The sequence below is a fragment of the Mauremys reevesii genome, linkage group 9 (genome assembly GCF_016161935.1).
Source record: "Mauremys reevesii isolate NIE-2019 linkage group 9, ASM1616193v1, whole genome shotgun sequence".
NCBI classification, from domain to species: Eukaryota; Metazoa; Chordata; order Testudines; family Geoemydidae; genus Mauremys; species Mauremys reevesii.
Genome location: NC_052631.1, coordinates 4,097,772 through 4,117,052, shown reverse-complemented (window position 1 = coordinate 4,117,052; position 19,281 = coordinate 4,097,772). Strand labels below are relative to the sequence as shown.

At 44.0% G+C, this 19,281-nt stretch overlaps 1 protein-coding gene across 15 annotated transcripts in view; it reads left to right on the top strand.

The window, feature by feature from the left end:
- Positions 1-19,281, top strand: part of LOC120371563 (LIM domain containing preferred translocation partner in lipoma) — a 493,573-nt gene that overhangs the window by 350,343 nt on the left and 123,949 nt on the right. For all 15 annotated transcript variants that reach the window (XR_005584438.1, XM_039487445.1, XM_039487443.1 and 12 more), the window contains one exon: positions 155-853. Coding sequence is in view for 14 of the 15 variants with exons in the window: in XM_039487445.1 (XP_039343379.1) it covers positions 155-853 (699 nt within the window). In the remaining variant the exon portion in view is untranslated. The remainder of the gene's footprint in view (positions 1-154; positions 854-19,281) is intronic.

Here is a 19,281-nt window from a genome sequence, read left to right as displayed (position 1 = left end):
TCCAGGTACATTCCTGCTTTACTTAGCAGTTTCTGTGGCTGTGCAGCTGGTGCTATAAAATCCTATTTCCATCTAACCCTGGCTGCTTGGTTTTACCAGCTGTATGTTTCCTTCTTGCTGGTGATAAGATTTTTCTCCTCTTATTGTTCCACAGGGCTCTGGGTTCGCCACCGGCTCCCCAGTTACTTCTCCCCCGGGATCTACTCCGGTTACTGGGCACAAGCGGATGATCATTCCCAACCAGCCGCCTCTGACTGCCACCAAGAAGTCTACTGCCAAGGCACCGGTGCAACCTGCTGCTCCGCCCGCCCCAGTCCCAGTTACTCCTGTTGGTACACTAAAACCTCAGCCACAGCCAGTTCCAGCTTCTTATATCACCGCGTCCACTCCCACCCGACCGGCGTTCAACGTACAGGTGAAAACAGCCCAGCCAAGCCCTCACTTCCAGCCACCTGGCCCACCGCCCGTTCAGTACGGGCTGGGTTCAAACCAGTCCTACGCTCCTCTGCCAGCACGGCCCCCGGGGCCAGCTCAGTATGTTCCATCTCAGCCTCGTGGCCCTGACTATGGGTATGCTCCCCAGCCTGCACGTCCTTCGGAGCCTGGCTATGGCTATGCACCTTCACAGGGGAGGTATCAAGATCTTTACTACCCTGCAGGCCCTGGATATGGCGGAAGAAATGGCTCAGAACCATCCTATGTGCCGCAAAACACCTGGAAGCCCGAGCCGGCCTATCCCACAGCTAACACCATGGCCCAAAATCCACCTGGGCCGTACCAACCGCCCAGCACAAAGAAGACCTACATTACGGATCCGGTGTTGGCACCTCCTCCACCACCCATGCAGCCAAAGGTAAGAGAGAGACAGACAGCTGCTCTGAGGCTTGGTTTGGCCATGGCAAAAGCCGTGTGGTTTTCCAGTCTTGTTAGTTATTGAACGGCGTATTGAGCTAATGGGATTGACAAATACATCTTTGTGTCCTGTCAAGAGGGGGCTACAGAGGGCACAGAAAGAGCCAGGGCTGGTGTTTTCTCTGATTGGCTTTTTTTGTAACTGACTGGTAGAAAAATGGGAACTTTCATCTGATTTGAAAATACAAGTGCCGGGGTCTTAGAAATTCCACCTTTCCTGTGGGGTGACAGTGTCTCATTTCAGGAATGCAGTGATATTCAACAGAATTCACCCTGCAGGGCAGAGGAACGTTAAGCTCTGAAACTTTAAAACTCATCATCCCAATTAATAGGACATGTAATTATGTGGCTTCGTGATGCCCTGATCTTTCAGACTTGATTCTCCTAAGATTGATTAAGAGATTACTGACAAAGACTTGGGGTCACGTACACTGTTGGGTCTGTTTTGTTCTCCAGTTACCGGGGGGAAATTATTCCTGTCCATGTGCTTAAAATTGGGGTGGGGTGGGGGGAAACAGTGTTGTTCATTGAATGTGATTTAAGCGATTCTGTGCATCATTGCGTAAAGATCCTTACCCCTGAAACCACACACAAATGTTTTCCTACACCAAGCTTGGCGACCATGAAAAGCTTCCGTGTGTGCTGCCCATCTGTTCCAACAAGTGTCAAAGCAAACGAGCCCTTCGAAGAGGCCTCTTAATGTGAAACTGACTAGACAGAGAAAGTTAAACTCACCCATCTGGTTTCACTGCTTAGGCCTTGATCCAAGAACCAGGTCTATACAAGCAGAGCCCCATTTCCTTCAAAAGCTGTTCCTGTGGATACAGGGGCCTGGCTGTGCAGATCCAGGTTCAGGACTGAGGCCTTGGTGAGGTGTTTGAAAACAGCGTCAGCAGTGAAAAGTAAGTAAATTTGTAAAATCTAAGCTGCTGTTGCCGTATGTAAAAGATAGTTATTCATGTACATGGAGCCAAATTCCACCCTCTGTTGTAACCGTGCATTTGGATTTTATCTTGACGGTGTGTTATTAACACGAGTGCTCTAACCTCCCCACAACGGGAGCGATACCTGTGCGCGTTCATTGCTTTGCGCTCGCCGAGGCCTGAAGACAGCTGGGCTCAAATCCCGTGCCAATGAAAGCATTGCTGTCACAGGCTACCTTGATTTGCCTCAGTGCAGAACTCGTCTCTAGCCTTTTAATGCTGAGAGAAAAATGCTAAATAGTTACAAAACAAAACACAAAAAGCTCCTTCCATCGACCTTGCCTTCGTTCGGTCCACCCAGCCTTTTTTAGTAGCCAGATTTCATTCCAGTTTCCTGAATTCAGGAACTCTTCAAAGCAGGGAAGCTCTGGGTTTCTCAAGTCAGGATAGACAAAGCAACAAATAAAAGTCCTTGCCAGCAGACTGTGTTGCAACCTTACTAATTAACTTTTTTTCTTCCGCAGAGCTGTGAGCACAGGAGGGGAGGCGATGCTGTATATGTCACATGTCTGATATTAGGTAGAGCTGATGTTTTTTAACAAGTATTGTACTGCTTAGGCCAGATCCATCGGTGGTGTAAATTGGTGGGATGACATCAGTTTATATCAGCTAAGGAGCTGGCCCAAGCACTACAGAAGAACCATAGCGCAGTGTCTCTGTGGAAACATAAATTGCGTCTCACCATGAACAGCATGAATCTTGCTGCCGTATTTGCAATACAAAGCTGGAAGGGACAAGCCAATTTAGCTTAAGTTTATATTTATAATGTAACATCATTTCTTCTGCAAAACATCCTTTCCACTTATTGATACATAAATCCCTTTGGGAATTTCATTTCCTTCGTAGCCTGCTGAAGGCACGTTGCTATCCAGTTTCAGCATGGGCACAACTACTATCCTGAATAGTCGTAGAGGAAGCTGGGCATTACTTAGTAGTAAGAAGCAGAGTAGAATTGATGGAGATCTTCCAAGGTAATAGGAAGTGTCCAGTAAATACACCCACCCCTTCGGAATGACCCTTTTGTCATTGGCCAGAAAAGCAGCATTGTTTCACTAGACTGCATCTTCTCTCTCTCCTTTCGCAATCTGGCTTATTCCGATGAACCAACTTTTTGGAATGATTTCGTATCAAGGAAAAGTTGCTGAAAATGTTACGCCCATGACATCCATTGGAGAAATCGCTGTAGCTGGTTTACCAGATGCATGAGGGGTCTTAGCTTGTTTACGCTTCATACATTTGTTTGAGGTTTGTTTATTGAGATCTTTAATTGAGTAAAATGAGTATTAACCCAGGGTAAGAAACAGACATTAATTTATGTCTCATAAAATGGAATAAGACCTGTAAGAATCTTACTCCTTTGAAGGGAATGACCCAGAGGATCTGAGGGCATAACATCATTTTTAAATGTTATTAATACTAGTGGATTTTTAATGTAATGTACATGCAAAATGAAAGGGGTGTGGTAACAAATCCAGCGACACCCAGAAGCGCATGGTATTCATTTCAGCAGCACACCATGGCCTAGAACTAGAACTGACTGAAATTTTTCATTCAAAACGTGTCAGTTTTTTTATGAAAAACGGCTTTTGGTTTGCAACATGCCTGGGAAGAGGATCATGGCTGGTGGTTCTGTCTCTGACAGCCTGAAGCAGGAGCAGGCAATGTGCCACTTGCTAATTATGTTGAAGTTGCTGTTGATCCAAAGCAAATCTAGCTTGGTATGGGAACAAACAAAAAACCCAAGACTGTACTGTTCCTTCAAGCCCACGCAGAACAATGAGTTGCACTTAGGAAGTGAAAATGCCAAATGAGTCGGATCAGTCCAAGTTTGTGTTGAATTGTTTTGTTGAATTGCCTTTTGTAGCAATTCTGTTAATTTTAATGCCCAAGTCATAATTAGGAAATGAACTGATGAAGCATTGTCATCATTTAAACCTTAATATTTCACTAGGGAATTCCTGCCTCTCTCTCTCTAATCTGCTTCATATGTCGTGGGGATATCCATATGATCAGTTGCAGAACCATGTGATTAAAATGTGGAACCTTGTGACAAATACCATTTATCACATGATCCTCCATTTTTCCCACTGCATTCTGCCCCCTCCTACGTAGAATCAGATTCGAAAACATCCCTGTAGGTAACTCCACCCCACTCATAGGTCGTGGAACTGAAGACCATAATGAGTCACTGACCACTGATCAGCCACAGCCCACTGATATTTTGGCACAAAACTATCCGCAGTGGAAAACACAAGCGGTAGCAGACAGTCTCCAGCACGGAGAATCCTTTGAAGCCTAAGCCTTGGTCATATCAGAAACAAAGAAATCCCACCACTTTGGCACTGTAGCCGCCAACGGACATCCACACCATACTATTCCAGGCCACTAATCTCCTTGTTAACCCATAATGCCTTCGCTCAATTCCATAGCCCATCACCTCATGCTATGATGACCTATCCGCCTGTTTCTCAGAGACCTTCTGCCACCTAGACAGCCTCTCAGGGCACCAGGAACCCTATAACAGACCCAGACCCAGTAATGTTACACCTTGCCTTTCCAAATCTGGCTCCTTCACACAACTGTAAGTCCTGGAAACACTGCAGGGAAACCACGCCACCCCTGCGGCTCTGATCCAGGCTATTCTTGGCTAGTGAAAGTCAGTCCTGGCTCCTACTAACTGAGACTGCGAATACTTCCTTCAAGAAGAAAAGCTACCTCCTGCCTAAAGCACTGTCTAGTCTAGTCAGTACTTAAGGACACCTTTGGACAACACAGCCAACCTCTCCATGTGCCGCCCAGTATCTAACCTTACATACACAGGCAAGCTAATGGAAAAGCTCATCAAGAGTTACCTCAACAAAAGTTATCTCCAGCTCCACCTTAGTGCAGCCAGTACCTTGCATTCCTCCTGATCAAGCATCAAATGAGGACGCAGAGGAGGGATGGCAGGAAGACATGAATTAAGATCATAGAATATCAGGGTTGGAAGGGACCTCAGGAGGTCAGCTAGTCCAACCCCCTGTCAAAGCAGGACCAATTCCCAACTCAATCATTCCGGCCTGGGCTTTCTCAAGCCTGACCTTAAAAACCTCTAAGGAAGGAGATACCACCACCGCCCTAGGGAACCCATTCCAGTGCTTTACCACCCTCCTCGTGAAACAGTTTTGCCTAATATCCAACTTAGACCTCCCCCACTGCAACTTGAGACCATTGCTCCTTGTTCTGTCATCTGCCACCACTGAGAACAGCCGAGCTCCATCCTTTGTGGAACCCCCCTTCAGATAGTTGAAGGCTGCTATCAAATCCCCCCTCACTCTTCTCCTCTTTGGACTAAATAAGCCCAGTTCCCTCAGCCTCTCCTCATAAATCATGTGCCCCAGCCCCCAAATCATTTTTGTTGCCCTCTGCTGGACTCTCTCTAATTTGTCCACATCCCTTCTGCAGTGGAGGCCCCAAAACTGGATGCAATACTCCAGTTGTGGCCTCACCAGTGTTGAATAGAGGAGAATAATCACTTCCCTCGATCTGCTGCCAGTGCTCCTACTAATACAGCCCAATATGCTGTTAGCCTTCTTGTCAACAAGGGCCCACTGCTGACTCATATCCAGCTTCTCATCCACTGTAACCCCTAGGTCCTTTTCTGCAGAATTGCTGCTTAGCCAGTCGGTCCCCAGCCTGTAGCAGTGCATGAGATTCTTCTGTCCTAAGTGCAGGATTCTGCACTTGTCCTACTTCAACCTCATCAGATTTCATTTAGCCCAATCCTCCAATTTGTCTAGGTCACTCTGGACCCTACCTCTCCCCCCAGCTTAGTGTCATCTGTGAACTTGCTGAGGGCGCAGTTCATCCCATCATCCAGCTCATTAATGAAGACGTTGAACAAAACTGTCCCCAGGACAGACCTCTGGGGTACTGTGCTTAATACCAGCTGCCAACTAGGCATCAAGCCCATTGATCACTACCTGTTGATGAATTAATGCTCTTTTCTGGGTCACAGGGAAGGACCATACGTCCATACTCACATGGCTGGACATCTGCGAGGCATTCAGTATGGTCAGTCATGGAGTCCTGCCATCCCACCTTAGAGATGTGGCAAAGTTGAGTGGGATCATGTTAACAGAGCTTCAGTCATTCCACTCAGACCATAGTCACAATCACTATAGTCCTCACCCATAGAGTGCAGCAGGGATCCATTCTATCCACAGCCCGATCGACTTCTATATGAAGCTAATACAGGAGATGTGAAGTCCGATATCTTGACACCACTGCAGGGCTAGAAACAGGCAAGGGCAGATTCCTGACTTCCCAATGGCCAGAGGGGGAGGGCTGAGGGGGCCAGTTGTTCCTAGCTCACATCAGGCTTTAAATCAGAGACATTATAAGTGGAAAACTGGTTTTTAGGATGTTTTTATAGGTTTTTCCCTTCCACTGGGTGTCTGTATAGTTGAACTCAGACTAACCAAGAGAGTCTGCCTGTTAGGCAAAGGGAAAAACAACAAAAATAGTACTGATGTAATTTTTTTAATAGTTCTTTCTGGCATTTCTCAAGGTGTTCTGTAGAAGTGTGGCATGTTTGTAACCCTCATCAGCTGGCCAGGGCTGGTAGAATCATTTTCTCGGTATTCGTTTGGAACAATCTGTGTAATGCACTCATGCCATTGCCATTGGAAAGCAAAGCTGCTTTTCCTATGCCATGCTGATGCCTTGCACCACACCTCACCAGCACACATTGTGTAAACACCACATCTTGTACAGAACAGGGACTTTAGAGAGTTTTTATAAATTTCAGTGGCATTATTGTTTGTATCCTTTCTCCTGCAAAGTCCTGATGGTCGTAGTTACCATGAATCCAACTAAACCAGATTGCGGTGGGAAACAAAATTGCCACTAACGTAGAGGCCTTGAATTCCAAACTCCTTTTTAATTTTGAGGTCCAGTGGGAATGGGGGTTCTAGCTCCCCATATCTGGATCTGTCCTGATGCTTTGATAGCAGGTTGGATCCCAAACAAGATCAGTGTGTTTTCCGTATCCAATGTGAATGCAGATGAAACCTAGTGAGTTTTTGGTCCAGTGTGGTGGAAATCTCATGATGAAACAATTGATTTCATGAGATCTCTGCCATTGAGAAAGGGAATCTTTCAAGAACACCACATGAGATTTTGGTGCCATCTAACTCAAAGTTGAATTTTAGCCTCGATTCAGTATCAGACCTGAACCCCAGATCTTTTGTAAGCTCCCTCCTCTTCCCCCAACCAATCTTCCACTCCACACATGTTGTTGATGGGGCTAGAACCTAGCATCTGCAGCACCATGACCACAGTGCTATTTTAGCTGAAGGAGGAACTCCCATATCTGAAAGCAGTAGTAGGGTCTCATCTTCTATATGATCTTGCTGCTAAAGGACAGAACACACCTAGTCTACACAAAATCTGGATCTCAACAGCATGAAAACATGTCAGTTGCCTTAGACACCATCTCAGCATTTACAGTGTTCTAGGTATACCCTATGGTAAATATTGAGAATGCTGCAAGCAATGAGGTAAAGCTAACAAATTATCTAACCCTCTTAGCAAGATTTTAATGGTGACCACTTTGAAGAGAACAGGCATAAACCAATTTGCCTTGTTGCAGTGTGCCACAGTAGGCATTTCTGTATCTCCCTCTGGAATCAGCAGTAATAATGGTCTCATGAAGCTTCCAGTGACCAAAATGGTCCCTAGATAATGCAGTTTTATTTATTTTGCCTCTCACTCTTCCCAAGCCGCTGCTTGAGCCAGGGTGTCCAGCTGACTGAAAATCTGCAGCGAAGGCATTCACTTGGATGTTTTATCTTCAGCTCAGAGACACTTGCTCGCCAATGTCCAAAGCTACGATTGATGCACTCCACTTGTATGGGTGTGATTTTTTTTTTTTTTATGGTGGAAAGATACTGTCTGCCATCTCTCATAGACCATAAAGTAGGTACACCCGGCAGTTACGTTTTAACGGAGACTCATGCTCTTACTGTTAATCCTCTGACTAAGATGTTTCATTCTCTGCTGATTAATAAAATCAGTGGGCCAGATTCCCTCCTGGTGGCATAGGGACATGTGCTTCCCTGTAACAGCCTGGTCCTCCACACTGCAGAGAAGGTGGACAGCCACCCTCAAGCCACCTTTGTCTCACTCTACCATGACCCCCTCCATTGAGGTCTTTTTCACCACAGAGAGGCCATAGGTCAACGCCTGAGCTTTGGACTCCAGCACAGGCCCTGGGTGAATTTGACCCTAAGTGTGTTAAAATGAAAGAGGAGAAAGAAGGAGGCAGTGTATCTAGAACTGAGACAAGGGGATTGGAATCAGGCCTCTTGGGTTCTATTCTCAGCGCTGCTCTGTGACCTTGGACAAGTTTCCTTTGTGCACCTCAGTTTACCAGTCTGCAACGGGGGATATGTAATACTTCCCTCTCTGGGCTGTTGTGAGCTCTTGCAAAGTAATCTTCGTAATGCCATTCAAGACTCTCAGATGAAAAGGCTCTTTCAGAAGTGCAAAGTGTTATAAAAAAGTATTTATACTTTTCCACGTTCATCCTTATCTCTAGGAATCCAATGTGAACTGTACGGCACCCTAACGCCTTTTTAGATCTCCTCTCACAGCATAAACTTTCCTTTCCTTTGAGACTTAGAAACTTCAGTTTCGTTCACAAACAGGAAGTGGCTGAGGGCAGAGGAATGCTTCGCAATAGTCATTTAGGAATTGCATTCCTGAAATAGTAAAAAAAAAATGAGTTGTTAATTGTATGACCAGCTCAGTTAGTTGATGTGAAAGGTAACAGTGTGTGTGGTTATGGGAGCAGGTGAGGTCAGCAAAGACTTGTGAGCTACAAAAGAAAGCAACTTAAATGTACAGCTTTAGAGCATGGCTTTTGCGGTGGAAGTCTTTAGACTGTCACAGTAGATTAGCAGCACGAGAGGAATAATTGCGCAAGAGGCTTTTGACATAATACCTGGATGTTCTTTCTTCCTCCTTCTTAAAATAATCTGAAGACAATGCCTCCATACATGATACAACTAGGGGCAACCTTGACGTTATTTAAGGGCTCTGATTTGACCATGTTTAACCCATGATAACCAAACAGCCTTTAAATATACTGCGTGCATTTTGAGATACAATTGGGAAGTGAATTATGTTGGTGTTGCAGTCTGCTAGTTACGGGTTCTATTGTCTTAGCCTACATACTGTACTCAGCATCGATTGTCTTTGTGTAAGGTTGTATAGTCCTCACGACTCCTGTTCTGTAGTTCCAGACCTGCTACTGCCTCAGGGCATAGCTTTGGGCAGCTGCCTCGGTTTCCTCCTCTGTAAATTTGGGATTGTAATACTCATCTGCGGTGTCTCTACACAACTGCAAGGAGTAGTATGTGGGCAAAAACGGGAAGACCTGGAAGTATCAGTATATTATGACTTAACTGGCATCACTGAGATTTGATGGGATAAATCTCATGACTGGAATATTGGTATACAGGCATATAGCTTGTTCAGGAAGGACAGGCAGAGAAAAAAGGACAGAGGTGTTGCATTATATATCAAGAATATATACATTTGTTCTGAGGTCCAGAGGGAGCTGAGAGGCAGACCAGCTGAAAGTCTCTGGGTAAAGATCAAGGGGGGAAATAGGGATGATGTCATGGAAAGGGTCTGCTATAGACCACCAAATCAGGGAGAGGAGGTAGATGAGGCATTTCTAGAACAAATAACAGAAATATCCAAACATGAGACTGGTATAAATGAAGGACTTTAGCTAACCAGACATCTGTTGGAAAAAGTAATACAGCAAAACACAAAATTTCCAGTAACTTCTTGGAATGTTGTGGGGACAACTTTTTGTTTCAGCAGATGGAGGAATTAACCAGGGGGACAGCCATTTTAGGCTTGATTCTGATCAACAGGGAGGGATTGGTCACGAATCTGCAGGTGGAAGGCAATTTAGGTGAAAGCGATCATGAAATAATAGATCTCACAATCCTAAGGAAAAGAAGGAGTCAGAGCAGCAGAATAAGGACAACGGACTTTGCAGAAGTAGACAACTCAGAGGATGGTAGTTAAGAGCCCACGAGCAGAAAATCTAAGGGATAAAGGAGTTCAGGAGAGCTGGCAGCTTCTCCGAGACAATATTAAAGGCACAACTGCAAACGATCCCAATGTGAAGGAAAGGTAGGAAGACTATGAAAAGGCCAATATAGCTCCATCAGGAGCTTTTTAATTACCTGAAAATCAAAAAGGAATCCTACAAAAAGCGGAACATGGATGAATTGCTAAGGAGAATTACGAAAGACTAGCACAAAGTCAGACGGGATAAGGCCTGGCCTACACGTGAAACTTCTGTTGTCATAGGTATATTGGTCAGGGTTGTTAAACTAAACAAACAAAAAACCACACACCTCTAAATGACATAGCTACGCCATCATAACCCCCAGTGTAGGCACAGCTATCTTCTTCTTTCACATGGCGTTTGAAAAGCAATGGGCTGGGATTATAATTGAATTTTGAGATTAAAAGCCATTCTAATGCTCCTGGGGTTGCTAGATGGATCCCTCTTGTGCCCACCCTGTAACCCAGAATGGGGCAGTGGTTTGTGATGTGTCCCAGGGTTTGTACCTCACGACAGTCACAATTTGGTGATTCTGTCATAGCTAATGCTGTCTGGAGAGCCTGTACCGACATAAAAAACCCTTCTGTCAGCATAGACTATGTCTACACTATAGGGCTCTGCTGGCATAGCTATGCCGGTATAGTCTCAAAAGTGTAGACATACACTACGGCACAGAATGAATTACACCTACAGGGACGTAAAGACATGAAGAAGAGGTTCTTTATGTACATTAGAAGCAAGATGAAGGAAAAGTGTAGGTCCGCTACTTAGTGGGGAAGGAGAGCTAATAACTGATGACATTAAGAGGGCTGAGGTGTTTAATTCTTACTTTGCTTCAGTCTTCAGTAAAGGTTTAATGGTGACCAGATACTCAACACAATTAATATTAACAACAGGAGGAAAGGAACGCCAGCCAAAATAGGGAAAGAACAGGTTAAAGAATATTTGGATAAGTTAGATGTGTTCGAGTCGGCAGGGCCTGATGAATTTCATCCTAGGATACATCAGGAGTTACCTGAAGCAATCTCAGAAACGTTAGCAATTCTCTTTGAGAACTCATACAGGCCGGCTGAGGTCCCAAAGGACTGGAGAAGGGCAAACATACCACAGTCTTAAAAGGGGAACAAAGAGGGCCTGGGATATTGTAGCCCAGTCAGCCTAACTTTGATACCTGGCAGTATACTAGAACAAAGTATTAAACAATCCATGTGTAAGCACCTAGAGGGTACTGGAGTTAGAAGGAACAGCCAGCATTGATTTGTCAAGAACAAATCATTCCAAACCAACCTAATTTCCTTTTTGACAGGGTTACTGGCCTAGTGGAGGGGGGAAGCAGTAGATGTGATGCATCTTGATTGTAGTTAGGCTTTTGACACAGTCGTTCTTGACATTCTCATAAGCAAACTAGGGAAATGTGGTCTTGTCATAAACAGTTAGTTAAGGGTTAAGGTCTTTGTCTACCTGTAAAGGGTTAACAAGCAGTACCTGTGGACACCTGACCAGAGGACCAATGAGGGACAAGATAATTTCAAATCCCGGTGGAGGGAAGTTTTTTTTCCTGTTCTTTGTTTTTTAGAGAGTCTCTCTTGGGAATTAAGAGAGTCCAGACATCTTAATCAAGTCCTCCCAGGTTTCTGCAATAAATTCTTCTATTCAAGCTAGTGAGTATTAGCAAGGAACTAGTATTCTTATACTTTTATTTCTGTATTTGCAATTCTGTGTTTTGCTATAGAATTTCTTTAAGTCTGTACTGTGATTGCTTTTACTGAGAAAGAAGGGAGGGGGAATTCTCTCCAGAGATTGATAAGTTTAGACCCTGTATATTGTTCCATCTTGGTTACGGAGACAGTGACTTTCTTTTTTATTCTTTAATAACTTATTTTCTATTAAGGACTTGGTTGGTCTTTCCTTGGGTGGATTCTCAGGGAAAGAGGAGGAGGGAGGTATCCCTCTGTAGTTAGATCCCGGTGTCTCTCCTAGGAAAAGGGAGGGGGGAGGAAACGGGGAAATGGTTTATTTCTCCTGGGTGTAAGAACTCCATGGATTTGGGGCTCTTGGGATCCCCAAGGATTTTGGGGAAGGACTGTGTCCCAATCCACGTTCCTGATTGGGTGGTGGCAGCTTTTACTAGATCTAAACTAGGATTTTAGTTTAGAGATAAATTTCATGCAGGTCCCCATATTGGAACCCAACAGCTCTAAGTGAGGGTGAGACCTATGACAGGTCTAAATGAAATTATTATAAGGTGAGCACCCAACGGGTTGAAAGCGCATACTCAGTGTAGTTATCAATGCCAAGCTGGGAGGGCGTAGCTAGCAAGGTCCCACAGGAGTCAGTCCTGGGCGGTAGTTCTGCTGAAAAGGATCTGAGGGTTAGAGTGGATCATAAATTGAATATGAGCCAACGATGGGATGCAGTTCGGAAAAAGACCGATATCATTCTGGGTGCATTAACAGGAGCGTCATATGTAAGATGCTCTACTTGGCATTTTCAAGGCCTCAGCTGGGCACCACGCTTTAGGAAAAATGTGGCTGAATTGCAGAGTGTCCAGAGGAGAGCGATAAAAACGATCAAAGGTTTAGGAAATCTGACCTATGAGGAAATGTTTAAAAAAAAAAAAACTGGGCAAGTTTAGTCCTGAGGAAAGAAGGCTGGGGCGGGGACCTGCTAAGTCTTCAAATATGTTAAGGGCAGTTCTAAAGAGGACTGTGATTAGTAGTAGGCACTGACGGTAGGACAAGAAGTAATGGGCTTACTCTGCCGCAAGGGAGATTGAAGTTAGACATTAGGGAAAAGTTTCTAACTCTCAGGGTAGTTAAGGTCTGGGACAGGCTTCCAAGGGAGGTTGCAGAATCCCCATCATTGGAGGTTTTAGAAACAAATTGGACAAATACCTGTCGGAGATTATCTAGGTTTACTTGGTCCTGTCTCAGCGCAAGACGGTGGACTTGACCTCTTGAGATCCCTCCCAGCCCTGCATTTCTTTGATTCTCAGGTGCTGTTGATATGTTGGGTAACATTTGTGATGCTTGGAATAAGGGTGCTATAGAAGTTCAATGTTATAACACAAGAACTAAGGGTCACCAAATGAAATTAATAGGCAGCTGGTTTAAAACAAAAGGAAGTATTTCTTCACACAACGCCGAGTCAACCTGTGGAACTCCTTGCCAGAGGATGTTGTGAAGGCCAAGACTATAACAGGGTTCAAAAAAGAACTAGATACATTCATGGATGATAAGGTCCATCAATGGCTATTAGCCAGGATGGGCAGGGATAGTGTCCCTAGCCTCTGTTTGCCAGAAGCTGGAAATGGGTGACAGGATGGATCACTTGTTGATTACCTGTTCTGTTCATTCCCTCTGGCACTGGCCACTGTCAGAAGACAGGACGCTGGGCTGGATGGACCTTTGGTCTGACCCAGTCTGGCCGTTCCTATGTTCTTATATTTTATTGTTACATGGTTCTCATTGGTTCTGGTTTGAGTTATTAGGCTATAAAGCTGGGTGATTGTGTCCCTGGATGAATAGTGAACAGTGGGTCCAGTCCTGCAGCCACTTCTGAGCCTAGCGCTTAAGTGTTCATGGCACACTACACTCAGTAGTTGTGATTGTAGGATTGGACCCTGAGATTCACGCACCATACATGGAATCCTCAAGGGAAAAACTATCAGATGAATCTGTCCTCCAAGATTCAGCCACATAAGACCTTGCAACTTTGTCCTATGTAAGCTATAAATGCAGCTACACAGAGTAGAAAGTAGCTCCCTATTGGTATGTTTAATATATGGAAGAATCCAGAGGTTATATTTTTATTTACTGAGCATAAACGTTCTATATTAAATTCACTTAAGTTCCCACGTAATGCTGTTTCCCATGGAGATTTACTTCCAGTTAACTATCATGCAAATCAGTATATTAAATGAAATAGCATCCTTATAAAAAAAAAATCCCATCACCAGCTAAAAGAACCCCTCCAAGGCAAACGGCATCTGCAATTATACTGACAATTTTTTTCTGAAATGAAAATAGTAAATTATAAAGTTGTAAAACTGTTTTGCAATAATATTTTGTTTTATAACCCATATTATTTTACCTAGTAGCTGTCTGGCTCCAGAGCAAGTTATATAATGTGATATTATGAATATGGTGTCTTGACTTTTTGTCTAGGGAATTAATTTAAGAGCTCTAAACTTTCCAATCACATTTTCTGCTTTGTTCCAGACATGGTTTATTCTGTCTGCCTGAAAAATATCAGATAAATTGTGGCTTGTAACCGAACTATTTGTACTCCTCTCTATCCAAACTAATAGGGCACTGACTCAGTTTTACATGGGTCCTTAAAACAGACCAGACTGAAATGTTCTGTCTGAAGTGAGCTACATAAAACATAAGCAGAAAAGCAGAGTTGTTATAATGTTAGCTGATCAGTGTACGTGTAAGGTGGCGTATTCAACACCCGTAGCGCCCCCTGGTTTGGGATGCAATGCTGCAAGGGTTCTTCGTTCCTGGTGCCTCCTGCTGGCCATCTGCCTCTTGCTGTCTGCACTGTGGAGCAGTCCTCCAGCCAAGTCATAAAGTCCAGACCCCTTGCAGGGTACTCGAAGTCCCAGGAGCCTACACTGCTGCCTGTTGGTTTCTCCTAGCCTGTAGATCAGGTGTTGCTCCCTATCTGGGCAGCTGCCTACTTAGAACTTAGCTGTTCCCTTGCTAACTGGCTAACATGCCACTACCTGGAGCACCCACTTGCTCCAGGTGTATTTTGCAGGGTCTTCACGGGCCAGTTAGGGCCTGATTCCCTTGAAGGAACACTGGCCCCATAAGTTACCATTACCGACCATTTTCCATTACTTGGTTTGTTACCAGATCAGACACATGATGACTTCTTATTCTTTATATCTTGCATTTATATAATATCTTTCATCCTGAAAGATTAGTCAGGTTTTGTAACACAGACTGATAGCAGCTTAAAATGATAGGTTGGGATCAGTGAAATTGAACCGCACCCGAGGTACAACACAGCAGCTGTTTTAACAGCAGACAGCGGCACTACACAGCGGTTTAGGAGAGGAAGTGCAGATGAACACTGTATCCAATTGAAACTGCAGGGAGGATTTAGGGAAGCACCAATATAAATAAATGTTCCTGTTGGAATTGGCACGTAGGTTAGTATATCATCTTGCTCCCATTACCTCCTCATCTTTCATTCCTACTTATTCCCAAACTTTACTGCCACCCGAATCTTAGATTCCCCCCCTGCTTTGTGACAGTTGGTCACATGTTAAGTGAATTAAAGAGGAGAAGTTGTTGTACCAGGACTGGAAAACTTCGTGGTTTCACTGGATACATGGATAAGATAGCAAAGGAAGTCCTGCAAGGCAGTGCCACTGATGGATTTGGGTACTAGGTTAGAACCTTTAACCCAAAGGGGCTTTATTTTTCAATTCCAGAAATCTCAAGAGAAGAACTCATTTTGCAAGATTCATACCCTTGAGGAAGGCAGAAATCTTGTTACATTTCTGCCTCTATCTCCAGAATCTCATGAGAATACCTTGAAAGATTCATTGGTTTAATTTCACAATGGATTGCTGTGATCATCTAGCCTGACCATGGAATTAAGTCCTGCATCTCGCTGAGCACCTTGTGTTTGAAGTAGAGCAGTGGTTCTCAACATTCTCCACAAGAGGCTCTGTGTTCCATATTGGGACTCTCCCCACCTACCCTGGGAACCCATTCCCATCTAGCTGCGGTTCCTCTCCCATTTAGCAATATGGAATGGGCAGGGTCGTGACACCTGTTCACATCCCCCAGACTCAGAACCCATAAACCCAGGTATATTGCTTAGAAACACATCCAGTCTTGCAGCTGTTCAATCCAAACCCTTGACTTTGCTTCCTTCTGAACCTCCCAAAACTACATTAAACCTAATCTGGGTCCTCACCTGATTTCCTCTGCCCTTCTCCACATAAAGCGTCATTCAGACAAATGATATTCTTCACCCAGGGCCAGTGCCTGAAGGCCAGGGTTTTACCACTGTTTTAATCTAGTGTGGGGTTGACAACTCTGAAATCCTCCCCAAGACAAATGCAACCTGGGGAGCAGCAGAGCTTGCTTCCCTACAATGCCTTGTCAAAGTGTCTCAATCTCCTAGAGGAACAATTCTTCACGTCCCATTCGCTCCTTGGCCAGCCAAGGGATGTCAGTTCTAAGGCAGCTTTCATGCTGTGAACACTTGACCACTTAGGGCCAAATCTTGATCCCACTGAAATCAACAAGAGCTATGCTGTTTATTTGTTTTATAGTCCAGACTGTGGCACCATAGCAATCAAGTTCTCCGTGGTTCATTTATCCTGTGAGGGAAAAAAAGTATTCTTTATCGCTGTTTTTCAGTTGGGGGTACTGAGACATTTACATGGCTTGTCGAAGCTCACAGGGTCAATCGTTAGCAGAGACAGGAATCTATCCCAGTTCTGCAGACTCCTAGTTGGGTACCTTAAAGCACAAAGACATTCTTTCCTGTCTCTTCCATTGAGTTGAATGGGAACAAGATTGAGTTATTGGTTTAGGATCTGGGCTGAGAGTACACCACCAGCTAATTCCATCATACCCGTACAGCCGAATCCCCATATCACTGAGCAAGTGGTGGCGGCTGCTTTCTAGTAGTTAGGTTCACAAAAGCTTCAGATAATTCCTTGTGAGGCAAACCTGCCCCTTTAAACAATGCAAACTTCCATGCAGGCATCAAGAATGTGTGCGCTTGTGTTTTCCCTTTCCCAGTCCAATCACTCACCAGTGAATACATCGCAATACAGTTTTCAAACCTGAATCCAGCTCTCAAAAGATTTTGCCTCTAAAGTCCCCCACCACTTTTTTTCACCTTCTTAGCATCGGGTCACCTTATGGCAATTAAATACAGAACAGCAATTAAAACTGCATGTCTGGTTTAAAAAAATAAAAAGCTCATCATGAATTTACACTGTCTGAAGATAAGAAAGGTAAAAGGATAAAAATGACGAACAACTCAGTTCTGTGTGACCTGCTTTTGAATAAACAGCACTATATTCCACAGTCAATTATCTCAAAAGTACAATGTGTTCCGTTGGCAGAAAATAAAAAGGTTGTCAGATAGAAATGGTTAGTCGAAAGGACGCATTCACTGGAGTGAACATGAATCTTTTGTATTCCATATCATTTTAGACAAACCAGGTTGGTTTGTTGTTGGCTTCCCCTCCCCCCAAAACCAGATTATGCATTGTTTTAATATTATTTCATTAACATCTAATTGCAGGCTTCAGAGAGAGAGGTGCAAGTATTGCTAGGGAAATAAAATATGGTATGCTCCGTGCAGCCCGGTAATAAGGCTCCCAATACAAAAGCGGAAAAACAAGTAATTAGTTACAACCATTGAACGGAAGAGGTCTAATGGGAGCCACAGGATAAACATTCCATTTTATTATGTCTTCGTTATATGTTTTGCAAGACTCTGTGGTTATAAATTAAAATTGCTTTTTGCAGCAGTGGCTGTAAAAAGTTCAAAATCTGTGAATGTACCTATTATTTTTATTTATATCACAGCAGGCTGCTAGCAGAATTAACTTTTTTTCCCCCTTGTTTGTTAGTTAAAAGATGGTGAGTGCATACAAATGCATATTTGAAAGCAGCATTTAAAAACAGCTTTGTTTTTTTATCAAGACAGCATCAATTTAAAGGGGAAAAACGTAGCAAACCAAAAAAGCAACGGTCATCATGTCGGCAGGTTCTTTTATTTGTTTATAAAGTACAACTAGCACTGGCGAAAGGGGCATGAACATTTACTTTGTCTGCAACAGATTACAACTTGGGGTCTCTCGCTGACATAGCAGAACGCTTTCCAGTGCTCCACTTAGCCACTGTAAAGAAAGGGCTGGATTGACAGCCATGGAGAATTAAGTCCACTGATCAGCCACAAAAAAGGCAATGGTAGGGTAAGATTTCCCATGCTGCCCCCTGCATTCTAGCCAGAGGGGGAACACCTCAAGGGATGAGAGATTATTCAGTCTGTCTCTCAGTCCTTGACCTTTTTTCTGGGACTTCTGGCAAGCGTATCCGTTTTAAGTTGTGATTTGACCTGTGTGGAACTCAGTGACACAGGATATCAGTGCGGCCAAGAGATTAGTAGGATTCAAAACAGAGATAGGGATTTTTATGGATTAGGGTCTCCCACTATGTTATGGATTAGGGACTCCCATTATTTACATAAAATAGAATACAAATGTAGAATTGGTGTAAACCCCCATGCTTCGGTGGCTGATGGGAGTTAGGAAGAAATGTCCCTTGTGGTCAGGTTATTCCATTATTGTACACGAGAGGGTTTCTTATCACTTTCCACTGAAGCATCTGCTATTGGCCTGGCAGAGAATCCTGGACTAGATGGGGTTGTGATCCAGTCTGGTAATACCTGTGATGGTGGGCTGTGTTGTAAGCCTGGTATCACCAGATGATTTCACATAGGCCACCCAGGAGCCACCCATACAGGTAACAGAGGTGAAAGTCTTGCTCTAATCTACTCTGTCTTCTTAGGCAAAGGGGTATCTTCCACCACCAGGTCAAAGCAAATTGCAACGTATATTATCTCATGTGTCTAGGCATTGCTGATGCAGCTGTCATGGTGGCCCCATGCCACTCTTCTTACTGTTTTGCTAGTATTATGTAATTGTTTTACGTATGAGACAAGGCCAAGGAGTTGAAAGCATAGGACTTACTTGTTTATAGACTACAGAGCTTAGAGAGGGTGTTCAGTGCAGAGGGATGTGTTTTAAAGTAGAAACCTGCGTTTTTCCTGCACAAGACGAGAACCAGCAAACCTTGCCTCCAACTGTGATGACAGCTTCTCAGGAATTATTGAGTTCCCGTTTTAGACATCGGACAGTGACTCAGTGTGCCCTGGAAATATTATCATTGTAGCACTTTTCTCATGTGGTCGTTCAGCTTAATGTTGGAGGAATGGGTAGTTACAAGTCCAGACACTGTAAAGTCGGAGCTCCGTTCTAAAAATAAAGCGCTTGGTAAACTTTTAGTTGTCAACAACTTTTAGACAGTCGCTCACACTAGAAAATGGAATAAGAGGCCTCATGCAATTCCTGGCACATTTTATGGTCAAAGGAAACATCTAAGGAAGATGAATATGTTGGTAATGCTGATAATTGGCAATGCCACTGGTGCTGTAGCACCACGCATGCCCTGCAGGTTTTAAAAGAGTAGTATTTACTAATAGGTGCAA